The sequence below is a fragment of the Haliotis rubra genome, unplaced genomic scaffold, assembly GCF_003918875.1.
Source record: "Haliotis rubra isolate DU_JTF1 unplaced genomic scaffold, ASM391887v1 Scf467, whole genome shotgun sequence".
In the NCBI taxonomy this organism is placed as follows: domain Eukaryota; kingdom Metazoa; phylum Mollusca; class Gastropoda; order Lepetellida; family Haliotidae; genus Haliotis; species Haliotis rubra.
The window spans coordinates 744366-757847 of record NW_025767154.1 but is presented as its reverse complement, the minus strand read 5'-3'; the positions used below and the strand labels follow the sequence as shown (position 1 = coordinate 757847).

The 13482-nt window shown below is 43.7% G+C and overlaps 1 protein-coding gene across 1 annotated transcript in view; it reads right to left on the bottom strand.

The window, feature by feature from the left end:
• Positions 1-13482, bottom strand: part of LOC124290487 (RNA cytidine acetyltransferase-like) — a 204524-nt gene that overhangs the window by 99743 nt on the left and 91299 nt on the right. Inside the window, exon 15 of the mRNA XM_046727199.1 lies at positions 5494-5568. Coding sequence (XP_046583155.1) covers positions 5494-5568 — 75 coding nt within the window. The remainder of the gene's footprint in view (positions 1-5493; positions 5569-13482) is intronic.

The window sequence follows — 13482 nt, the reverse complement described above, 5'->3', positions numbered from 1 at the left end:
TCCCTCATGAATGGATACTGAAGTCTCTTCATTGTATTAACCTCCCTGAGCGACTACTTGAGTTACTCAAGTCTTTAATGAGATGCTGGTCGACTCAACTTGAGAAGTGCAGACTTCGGAATCAATTCCAATCAGAAGGGGAATATTCCAGGGGAAATCCTTCAGTCCTTTGCTTTTTTGCTTGTCTTTAAATCCTTTCAACTTCCTTAGAGAGGGGGGTTACCATCCCCTACATTACTCAGCACAGATCCCCATAACCGCTTACTCATCTCCTTCATATGGATAACATTGAGCTCCTTGCCAAAGGAGTTACCAATTTGAAAGAACAGGTTCTCCTTGTGGAGTCCTTTTCTAACGATATTGGCATGACATTTGGATTCGACAAATGTAATACTCTTCATTTGAAACGTGGCAAGGTAGTTAATGATGGATCGGTCAAGTTACAGCGGGGAGGAGTTATTGATCATCTTGTGTAAGATCAGGTCTACACCTATCTTGGAATCCAAGTTCGAGACAAGCCCCAGAATGCCCAGATTCAAGACAAACTTCGGGCTGAGTACAAATCTCGCTTAAAGAAAATCTGGAGCACAGAGCTAAATGCGTGGTCAAAGCTACCAATACTTTTGCTGTGCCAGTCCATTCCTATTCCTTTGGGGTAGTTGATTGGACAAAACAAGATATCCAGAGTCTTGACCACCTGACCAGAAGGATCATGTCTGATAACAGAGCCCATCACCCTCGTTCCTCTCTCAATCGTTTATATACTGAACAACATTAGAAACGCACAACACTAAAATGCACCGACGATGCTCACATATCATGGGTACATTTCAGTTTGACAGGGATATTTCGTATTATGTGGGTGGTGCGTTTCTAATGCTGTTCAGTATATGTGCCAATCAATTCTGGAGGTTGGGGTTTGATTAATGTGGAGGCTCTTCATGATAGAATTTTATTGTGTACTTTTGCACATATTGATTTATCGGATGATCCTCTGGTGATGCATGTCAAAACCCGTGATGAAAGCTAGGAATTCCACAGCTATTTTAAGCATGCCAAGGTTTTTGAACAGAATCTGAAATTTGAGGTTGATTTTGTTGATGGTGATATACTGCTGGATGGTACAGCGATGGGAGTAATCTAGGTGAAGTTAATCACCAAGTCTGCTCAGAGTCGGTCATTTATGGAGAAGCTTTCTGAGAAGTCATTGCATCATGTGTACATGCAGTGTGTGTGACTCCTTCACCGGGATGAAGTCGGCTGGTCTTAAATGTGAAACTGAGGGCTTCCTTTTTGCTGCTCAGGACCAGTCACTTCCCACTCGCAATCGCCAAAATGTGATTCTTAAAGGTCACATGCAACCAAAAAATCAAACATAATTAAAACACAATTATCACTTATTCATGACATATAATACACATTGCTGGTTACGAAAAAATATATAAAGAAAATTATAAGCGTACAATCGCAAATCGAAAGTGCAAAATTGTGTACTTCGGTTTACTTCCCAAGAAACGAAGCAGCCGGGATACCGAACCCAGTCACAGCGGGTGGGTGTGCACTCAAGTGTAACGGCTGGTTCATTTGCAGATGCCTTCACGGCTAATTGTGTGTATATATAGAGAGAGATGTTGGGTTTTGTAAATACATGCTCATTTTTTGTGTATAACATTTTGCAATCAACAGACATCATAACATGTCATGTGTTCAAGTATCACACCTGCCTGTCTGTGTAATTACATAATGTGACAGAGACCGAACTCGGGCCATAAATCAATGCATTTTGTTTATGGTGTATAGCCTGATTGGTGTTAAGTTCAAATTGCATGTGGTCAGTGATCGCAGCTGTGTATTGAATATTGTCATTAGCAGACAGGCAGGCAGACACTAGTGTCAATAAAACAAGACATTGAGTTTTGTCTGTGACAACGACATATCTATATCACAGTTAGAAATTCTGTCAACGCTAAATAATGACATTGCTTTTAAGTATCGAACTGAGAAAGTGACTCGGTAAGAAGAACGTGTGGTGAAATAGACAAATGAAATTATATAAACAGTTAATTTACTGTCATAACATATAAAAAGCTCACGCCTGTGAGATATCAACAAAACATTAGAAAAATAGCTCACACCAAAGCCTTCACCGAGTATTCATCCGACAACCCGCTTCCAAGCTGCACGAACCTATTTACTTGCGCACGTACTATGAGCGCAGCCCAGCTGTTGAAACCCGTTTTCCCCAGAAAAGTCTGGGGAAAATTAGTGAAACGTTTGAACTCCGATTTCGCGCGTTTTTTTTCATCGCGTTATTTTTCAACTTTATAAGTTGAATTTGCATTTTTGACGATTTGTTTCAGTATGTCCATACCGAAAGGTATCAGAATCTGTAAAGTTGTGTTTACGTTGCATGTGACCTTTAAACAAATATCAATATGAAATGTCGACTTTGCAATGAATTTACAGAGACTGTGCCCTTCCTTGGCACAAGCAGCATATCTTAAAAGACATGATGGCATGGCTTGTTGCTTCTACTATCGCCTTTGTTATGCCTGTGGCTTTGACTCTAAGGTCCATCCATGGTACGACCCTGAACATGTCCAGGGCCTCATAGAGAATGATACTTTCAAACTTTTGTGGAATAGGCCAATATAGAGCCTCAGAAGAATTCCAGCCAACAAACCTGATCTTGTCCTTTTTGATAAAGCCAATGAATTTATTTATGCTATTGAATTTTCTGTCCCTTTTGACAGCAACGTGATTCGCAAGATTCAGGAAAAGTATGCTAAATATGCGGACCTTGCCTTTGAAATGTCTCACTTGCATCCCAAGTACACTGTCGTCAGGCTCCCCATTGTTCTCGGTGCCCTTGGTTTGGTACCTCCTGATCTCTTGGCGCAGATCAGGAGAGTGCCCAGGTTCTACACCGGGAGCACAGCCATTCTGACTCTCTGGCAAATGCAGAAGGCTGCAGTGCTGGGGAACCTTCATATTCTCCAGAAAGTTTTTTATGGTTTGGACTAGGGAGCGTTTCCTGGGAGAAGTCCCATTCACTGTCTTGGCTGTGTGTAGAGGGGGCAAGGGTGCTTTGTTGTGGGGCAGGAGTGAAGTCCTAGAAACTCTCAGGAGTCAAGCTGCCAAACACAGTCACCCATCCAAGGATTCTCCAAGCTCGATGTTGCTTAACTTCAACTGATTTGTGACCTGAGCTCTACGCACAGCCCCACACACCGCCACCAAAATAGTACCTCTTTTGCCCACAATAGATTTACCCATAATAAGAAGATAAGGATCCATAACTTAGAAATATGTTTTTGAATTCCCCCAAAAAACAACAACAACAACAACAACAAGTAAACTAAAGTGTACATTATGCCAGAGGAAAAAAAATGAGGATTCCTGCCCATTCTGTTATGGTAGATAACTCCTGTAGATAGTGCTTGCAAGGACCACTAAGAAGAAAGACAACACAGAACCATGGATAACATTTTTTTCATTCAAGCTAAACCAGTGGATTCAGAAACAAGTTTCAGGAAAAAGGCAACCAAGAATAACTCATAAGATTTTTACATAAGCTGGGTGTTATGTCTGTAAATATATTTACCATGCATAGCTTATTTCACATTGGTCTTAAAATGAATGGTGATCAAACAGTATTTTCAGAAACTCTTTTGCCCACCATGACCTTCACGACATACAGAGTCTGACATGTCCCCATATATCATTATTGTCTTTTATTGATTCCCACAGGGTTGATGTTACAGTTGGCACAAAGACATCAATAAACAGAAAGCACTTAGACAATGCATGATAAACAGACAAGGTGGTTGCCTGTGGCTGGAACTTGCTAATCCTCATTAACGTCACATGGCAGGGGGTTGGATGGAACTTCTGGTCCTCCTGAATGAAACCACCCATTCCGATATTGTGAAGATTTCCACAGGTTCAGGAGGACGGGTGCATAGCAGGGTATTTTGTCACTCTAGCATCAGTACCGCTCTTCAGGGTATTTCATCACTCCTAGGTGGAGCTAGTACCAATACCAATTTAGGTGAAGTAAAGGTCAGAGTAGTGTGTAGGGCAAAGGAATTATGTTCTGGAACCAATGCCATCAGCTAGCAAACTGCTTTCCTCCAACAACACAGGAGCACAGCTCACAACACATGGCATAGACAACATGAACTGCATTTGCTGTTTTTCATTATTTTGGTGCTCTGCAGGCAAAAGATGACATCACAATAGAAAATTGGGGAAGTGTCTTATGCAACTCCACATCTAAGGATGAGATCTAGGAATCTGAAATCTTGATGGTGCCCACCCTGGTGGATCCTGTCACATGACGGATCTTTGCCCACGGAGAGAGCCAAACCCCCCTGTGTAGTCCCTGAGAGGGAGGTGCAGCCATCACATCAAGAGGGGAGACACTTAGGATTAGAATACAGGTCACAGAGTCTGGAGACTACAGTCTTTTCCTAAGTTCTTGTCATTGCAGACAGAGCATTAAGTAGTAATCTGCTGTGATGTGACCTCGCAATGAAGCATTTGCAAGCGAATAATGACATATTTCATGAAGGAAAAAAAGCTTAATTACTCTATAATATCAAAGACAAAGGCATCAATGCAGATAACACACCAAACATCAACCATGATATTGAGAAAAGCATGACAAAAATTACCTTCAGCACAAAAACATGTTAGCTAGTGGCAGCGATTTTTACTCCGATGCACTGAAGACCGTGAATACCCTAATCTGATGAGAAAAAACCCATACCAATTGAAAACAGAAACAAATGAACATCACTCACAAAAAAATCTGTTGAAACCATGCTAAGAATTCTATGCATGTTCTCATTTGGTGGAGACACAGAGAATATTATCATATGGTGCTCGTCATCTGAAGTCAGATGTCAGAGAGGTCATTATTGCTAAAAGAGCGACTAAAGACGCAGAGAGATTGTTATTCATTTCTAGTCAGATCTTCAGTAGTAAGAGAAATGTGTGATATGTAATACATGATAAGTAAAACATTATATCATGTGAAGCCCTGCATGATGGGTATCAATGAACGCTGAATCAACTCGCTGTAATGTGGCTTATAACATATATATATATATTTCATTTATCCAGCATGATTTTGCTCTACACATATAAAAAAAAAGCACAAAGAAAAAAACAACAAATATAATAATATTATTCCACTTTCATGTTCTACAACTATATGTTTTTCATAATGAAACAACTTAATATATATTATTTTTTCTCAAGACCTGATGTTGGAAAGCAGTGAGTTTTGCCGTTACAACTACATCTAAGAAATATTCCAGAATTAGGACTTTACTAAGCATGTATAATCTGAAATAGACATATGCTGCATTTGAGTTGTGTAGTCAAGAGACCAATTCTTGTACACATTATGCACCATACCCTGGCGCCATACCTTGAATCAGTGTCCAAAACAAAGAATCCTTTTTGGAATTAGGGACATGAACCTACCCCTTGGTAGTCTGGATGGGTAGCAATTCTCACAATTCTTGCACCGGACAGTCCAGGAAAATCATGATCTTGGAACTAAGGATTAAAAAAAATGACAAAGAAAACATTTCAGCAAAAGCATTTTCAGTATGTTATAATGTTAGAATACTTCCAGAAGTTCCAGTCTGACTCACTGAGTCATCTAGCCTGTTTTCTGTCAGAATATGATATATACACATGGAAAAAAGTATTACAACTCTCCATATTTTTCATAGCATCAATATGTCACCATAAACCACAGGAAGAGAGCTTATTCAAACCTTAATTTAACTTACTATCTGGATAAATTTATATTCAACAAATAATTTAATACTAAACTTATAACTGTAGTTTATTGAGAGAAGCAAACATGGCAAAAAATTGATTCATCTTGTACTGATAATAACTGTGGTCATATGACATTAACAAGTGCAGGTATTTTCAAGATCCTCAAGAAATGACGTAGGCAGGCCAAGGTGGAGTGGCCCCACGCTGCTTGAAGTAGGAAATCACCAATGTCATGTGGAACAAGTGGCCAAGCACTGCTGTCCATGAAGACTGGCCTTTTGCTGACAGTGATGAACTGTTGTCCATTCAGATTTTGTCATATCGTCACAAGGTCAAGTTTACACTCATGTGAGATGCACGCCCACAATACCAATGAACTCCATGAAATGGTACTTGCTCAAAGATATTCCACTGTGCATATGCAGTATTTCTGCAGTGCCAAACATGAGCTGGCCATCAGTCAGGAACAAAAGGAATTGTCTTTTGTCCGATCAGTTGACCTTTCCCCATGACCACAAATTCAGTGACATTGGGCTTAGTGCTCTGGGTATAACAATGGATATCTGCAAGGTTGTCTGGCTCTATACCTGGCCGATCTTAGGCAATTTCAGACCATTCTATTGGCCTAACGATGTTGTGGAAACCACTTAACTTGAACAAATGAAGTCTTGTGATTCAGAGAAGGGCTGTATACTCATTCTATTATATGTTGACTTTTGTTGTCACTTCTGATCAACCTGAAACCTGATGTTTATCATGTCATAAGCTTGCTATGTTTCTGGCTGATTGGCTGATAGCCTATAGATGACAATCCCCAAACCCCTGCAATAGCCCGCAATTCTGCATTCCAAAAACTTTCCAACTCTGAGCAGTTGTCAGTTACGGACACTTGCTGAACGGGGTCAGGCTATAGGTCTTTTGGAATCTTGCAGGTTGCTGTCCGCTTTAATGTGAGTCAGAGTGATATTGGTAGACTGTGGCAGAGATATCAAGCCAATGGGTCTGTGGAATATGCACGTCGACCAGGTCGCTCCAGATTCACGACAGTCCAAGGTGATAGGCACATTATTAACACTACATTAAAGGTCACATGCAACGTAAAACACAACTTTGCAGACTCTGATACCTTTTGGTATGGACTTACAGTGACAAATTAACAAAAATGCAAACTCAACTTATAAAGTTGAAAAATAACGCGATGGACCAGCCAATGAAAGCCTTCCTTACACTTAAGTGCACGCCCACCAGCTCTGACTGGGTTCGGTATCCCGGGTGCTTCGTTTCGAGGGTAGTCAACCCAAGTACAAAATATTGCACTTTTGATTTGCGATTGTACGCTTATAATTTTGTTTATTTTTTTTTTCATAATCAGCAATGTATATTATATGTCATGAATAAGTGTTTTATTTATGTTTGGTTATTTTGGTTGCATGTGACCTTTAAATAACAGATTCCTTAACGCAGCAGATATTCAGACAGTACACTTCAATGTTAACAAAAGTCTCAGAGGATGACATATCCATCCGGCCCCCACATCTTTGAAAGAACAAATCATCTGACAGTTACTTAAAGTCCAGCTTGATTTTACACTAAGTGCAAATCGTTTCCATGGAAATGATGAAAAACATAAATGACAAAAATCTGCAAATAGCAAAAGGCACCACTTCAAGATCTGCCTCACATAGCTGCCAAGTTTTACTAAAAAGATATTAAGAAGTTTTTGAAACGAAACCCACCCCTCCCTTTTGAGACTAAGGCTAAATATCGTTTCCATGGAAACCGAGAAAAATAAAAAAGACAAAAATCTGTAAATAGCAAAAGGCACCACTTTGGGATCTGCCTCACATATCTGCGAAGTTTTGCTGAAAGATATTAAGAAGTTTTCCAGTTGTGCTCCGGAAATGAAACCTACCCCTCCCTTTTGAGACTAAGTCCGAATCATTTCCCTGGAAACTGGGAAAAATTAAAATGCCCAAAATCTGCAAATAGCAAAAGGCACCACTTAAGGTTCTGTTTGATATATCTACCAAGTTTTGTTGAAAAATATTGAACGGTTTTTTGAGTTATGCCCGGAAACGAAGCCCACCCCTCTTTAAGACTAGGTCCAAAACGTTTCCATGGAAAACGAGAAAAATAAAAATGACAATAATCTGTAAATAGCAAAAGGCACCACCTTAGGTTATGTTTGACATATGTACCAATTATTGTTGAAAAATATTGAACTGTCTTTGAGTTATGCTCCGGAAACAAAATGATTACGGACTGACAGACGGACGAGGCGACGACTATATCCCCCCCCCACTTTACATGCCGTGGGGTGGGGATAACAATGTTAGGATATCCAGGAGCACTTAACCTTAGTCGACGTCTAAGGGCAGCCGGACTCCACTGTAGGTGACCTGCAGTTTGTCCACCACTAAAACCACGTCACAGACAGGCACGTTTGAGATGGAGTAGACATCATGGCTGCTGGAATCAATGTCAATGATCTTGTGCGCTCTTCACAGATGAAAGTAGATCCAATTTGTCCTTCCATGATGGTCGGCAGAGGAATTATCATCGCAATGGAGAGCGAATCACAGATGCAACTGTGACCATGCATAACCAATTTGGCGAAGGGTCAGTCATTGTTTGGGCAGGGATAACCCCTACTGGACGTACTCCACTGCACGAGTTTGACAGTAATCTTACCGGACAGAGTTATTGGGACAACATTCTGGCTCCTATACCAGTACCATTCCTACAAGATATGCATGGCTTCAATTGTCAACCCTCTTTACTGCAAGAGAACAATGCTTGGCCTCATAGGGCCAGGATTGTCATAGAATACCTTAGGCAGCAGGATGTAGAGCGAATGGAGTGGCCAGAATGCTCGCCAGGCCTCAACCCAATTGAGCATTCCTGGGATGAACTCGGTCAACGTGTGTACACATGGGACCCAGCACCAGTGGGTCTCCCAGGACTCAGCAAAGCTTTAGTAGAAGAATGGAATGCGATTCCACCAGCTTTCTTTATTAACTTGATAAGGAGCATGAGAACAAGGTGCACCTGTGTCTTGGATCCGGGAGGAGGGCACACAAGATATTGAATGTCCGAGTGCTCCATGTTTGTCATTTTCATTTTTGGGGGTTTGGTCTATACAACTGATGTTGGCTAGTACTGTTTGAACTTTTTGTCTGTATGCCATGATGGGTCACGTTTGTCAACATATTAAACATTATGATGACACTCTCAGTTATATTATTTCTGAGAAACTTTTCTTTTCATGTGCTATATATCATTTGACCCTTTATTAACGATGCCAAGTATAAATGGCCAAATGAGAGTGAAAAAATCATAGGTGTTCTGATAATTTTTTCCATGTGTATATAACAGGCCTTGATATCATCTATTGTTTTTGGACAGTTCTGAAAATCATAAAACAGGGTCCTTGACAAAATACGTCTGAAGAAGATCTGTAACAAAACACTACAAACTAATTAAACCTGCTTCCTCTCATCAAAGCATGCATGCTAAATAGGTTTTCCAAAATGTTTCATATACTCGCCATCAAAAGTTTTGACTCTCTAGTGTAAATATAGTCACTTACTTCAGCCAACTGTTCTAAACTAGACTTTGCAAAATATTCCATACTGTTCAAAGGTATTGTTTACACATGATCTGATGTATTGTAAAACAAATTCGTAACTTTGAAAAGATTATTGTCATGGGTTCAATAAATGATGAAACTCAGTGAAAATTTAGCTAAACCTGTAGAGGTTTCCAATTCTTTGAGTGAGTGAGTGAGTTTAGTTTTACGCCGGACTCAGCAATATTCCAGCTATATGGCGGTCTTTGAAGAGAATCGTCCTTATGGGTACATATATGCATTTTCTGCGGCTGAAAATGTCATGTGACAGTTGTATCAATGTTTTAATAAAAATATTGTACAATAAATAAAAGTCTTTTTTATCTATTATACGGCCCCACCACGTGGAGTTACCTCCTTTCTACGCATGCGCAGCCAACCAGGTAAGCAACTAGGCCCGTATCATCATTCCTTCTGCTGAATATATCAGTGAACAGAATTGCGGGGAGGTGGGTGGCCCTACCTCAAGGACGATTCTCTTCAAAGAATTGGAAACCTCAACAGGTTTAGCTAATTCTTTTTTATAGAGATCGTCCTTGGGGTACATATATGCATTAACTCAGACTCCCAAAGACCGGAGGCTAGGGAGGAGGGAATTCTGTCAAAGTACACATAAATAGCGATCGTTAGGAAGAATGTAACGCCACAACACTCACCTGTCACGTGTCCCGAAGCTTCCGTGAGAGGCATGATGGGAGGGTAAACGACAGGGAGGAAAGTACTGAGATCCGACCTTCACAGGTTAAGCAAAGCAATACGCACACAGTGCGAAAGTAAAAAACCCCGCCCACATTGTGAATCACTTAAAGGGCCGTAAGGGGAAAAACCAACTCACAACCGACTATAATCTCATGAGAGAAATCGAAAGTAGTTACATATGATAGCAGCGGATATATCAATTATACACAATTGAAAGCAGCATCAACTGTCCAGATAACCAAGACTCACTCAGTCAGGGTAGCAGGACACTGTCCACTGGAGAGAACAGACGACCAAAACGCGCACGATCACGAGAATGTGTATCGAGCTGATAGTGCCTGATAAAAGTGCTAGGTCTGCTCAAAATACCGACAGAGCATATCTCTTCAATGGGCAGTGCCGATGCAAAAGCCTTTGAAGTGACCACTGCCCTGACTGAGTGAGCCTTCAACCTCTCAGGGGGAGGCTTGCCCTTAGCCTGATAAGCAGCACAAATGACTGATACAATCCAGTGTGATAAGGTCTGTTTGCTAGCCGGCATGCCAGCCTTCCCGCCACCGTAACAGCAGAACAGATGAGTACCCATACGGATCCCTTGATATAGACCTTGAGGGTCATACAGACATCCAACGGGTGAGTGCTTGTTGCAGAGGTCCTCGATGTGGAAGGCTGGGTAAGAGTAGGAAGTTCGATAGGAGTCGTCACATGGAAAGCGTGATCGATCTTCGGACGGTAAGTATCTGGGAGGCGAATACTGACACGATCTGGATGGAACACAGTCAGCGCCGGGTCTGCCGAAATAGCATGTAAGTCGCCAACCCTTCGCCCAGATGTTACCACCACCAGAAATACGGCCTTCCATGTTAACAGCTGAATGGAAATAGCCGATAGATGTGAGAACGTAGGACCGGACAGCCAATCTACCACGATTGACAAATCCCAAGGTGGGCTGTTTCGCCTGACAGCAGGTCGAACCCCATCCACACCAGCTAAAAAGCGCTGCATAAGAGGGGGCTGCCCCAGAAGAGCACCATCGACAGGGGTGTCGAAAGTGGAAATAGCGGTGGAGTAGCCCAGCCTTCTTCCAAACGAGCTTGCAAAAACTCCAATACTCAGACTAAATCCGCAGAAAAGGGATCTGCAATCCCCTTATCTGAACACCAACACGCATAGCGGGACCACCTATCCTCATATTGAACGTTTGTCGAATCCCGCCTGAAGCCAGAATTGTGTCTGCAACTGCTGCAGGAATTCCGCATGCTTCGAAGCTAGACCTGACAGAGGCCAAGCCACCCACTGAATCCTTGGATTTGGGTATGGCGCGCCGTTCTGAGTGAGAATGTCCGGTCGCAAAGGTATAGAACAGGAGGCTGAGCCAGAAACCTGAGAATTACCGGAAACCAGCTCTGTAATGGCCATAGCGGTGCCAGTAGCACAAGTAGCCGAGCTGGCTCAGTGGACAGCTGGGAGAGGACCCAGAGAATGAGTGGTAGAGGCGGAAATGCCAACAGCACCTTGCCCGTCCAATCCAGCAGGAAGGCGTCGGAAGCCAACGCCCTGTGGTCCGGTATTAGAGAGCAGAACACGGGTAAATGATTTGTCCCGTTGGACGCAATCAGATCCACCTGGAACGATCCGTACAACTGGGAGATAACTCTGAATATCTGCCGGTTGAGCATCCACTCGTGCGGGGCCAGGATCTGGCGAGAGAGAGAGCGTCTGCTCGCATGTTCTCCAGCCCCGGGAGATAATAGGAAGCACCTGACAGTCGCACTGGTCGCACCAGAGGAAAAATTCCCACGTTTCCCGAAGGAGCGCTAGGGACACTGTGCCGCCTTGCTTCAGGATGTAGGTCATAGCCATACGGTTGTCCAACTGAAGACGAATCACCTGGCCGCACAGCTCTCAGTTCTAAGACGTTGATGACGGCTTCGGACCAGAGTCCGGACACCGACAGACTGCCCAGAACACCCACCCCCAGCCCGTGAGGGATGCATCGGTTTGAACTGTAAGAGCTGGCGTCGGGATTTCAGAGATTCCCGACACTGGTCCACCACTGAAGGTGAGGAGACAACCACCCGGGGACTGTGAAAGACTTCTCCAGATCCTCCGAGTGAGCCCACAGCTCGCCAAAGCTTGCTGTATAGGGCGCATCTTCAACCGCACCCGCCACACGACAGAGATAGTTGCCGCCATATGACCCAGTAGAAGGAGCCAAGTCCGCCGCTGGTGCCTGGGGCAGGGAGAGGAACGAAAACACCATCTCTCGTACTCTTGTGACCCGGTCGAGCGACAAAGAGACAAGACCCTTGTGAGTTGTGAACCGCACCCTAAAAAACCAAGTCCTGGGTGGGTACCAGGTCGGATTTCTTGAGGTTTATGATCCACCCCAGTCGAACTAGAATGTCTATCACCGTGTGGGTAGAATCTAGGCTCGCTGGCTGAGTTAGAGCGCTGAGCAATCAGTCGTCTAGGTAAGGGTAACAAAGCCTTCCCTGCGACCTTGCGAGGGTAGCCGGCACTAACATTAGCTTGGTGGACATCCTGGGGGCAGTGGATATGCCGAAGGGGAGCACCGTGAATTGGTAACACACCCCGTCGTAAGAGAACTGGATGTACTGCTTGAACAATGGATGAATTGGCACACGTAGATATGCATCCTTTAGGTCGATCGACTTAAGCCAATCGCCGGGTTGAACAGAGGAGATCACCAAGCAAAGTGTCTCCATCTTGAAGGATGGAACTTCTAACATGTGATTCAACCCCTTGAGGTTGAGAATGGGAGGGAACCCGCCATCCTTCTTCGAGGCAGGAAGCACGTGGAACAAAACCCCGCCTGTTCCTCGCCCAGTGGTATACGCTGTATTGCAGTCTTGTCCAGCAAAGCCTGAACTTCGTCTCGCAGTACACCCGCCTTGACCGGACATGACGGCACCAGAGCCAGACGATGAAGCCTGCTCCTTGCCCTTACCTTTGGCGGGACGGCTCCTCCTCCTACCTCTACCCAGCGGCCGAAGCCAGCCGGCAGACTCGGGCGTAGGCTGCGCCCCGGAGGAAGAACCTGCTACGCGACATGTAGACAGCCACAGCTTGCGCATCCCCATGACTGCGCACATCACCATAGGAGCGGCAGACCGTAAAGAGTCTCGCGTCAGGTGGGCCTGTACTTCGGATAATTGGCAGAGCAGAACAACATTCGAGGAAAGGTCCCCAGTGCTCCCTTCCACCTCCAGAGCCGACCTTTGGATCGAGGAAAGGTACGCCTAGTGGACCACAACCCGCACCTGCTGCATGGCATTCCGGTAGACTTCCTCATAAGTCTGATATGCCTGCCGCAGGGAGGCACCCGCTGGGGC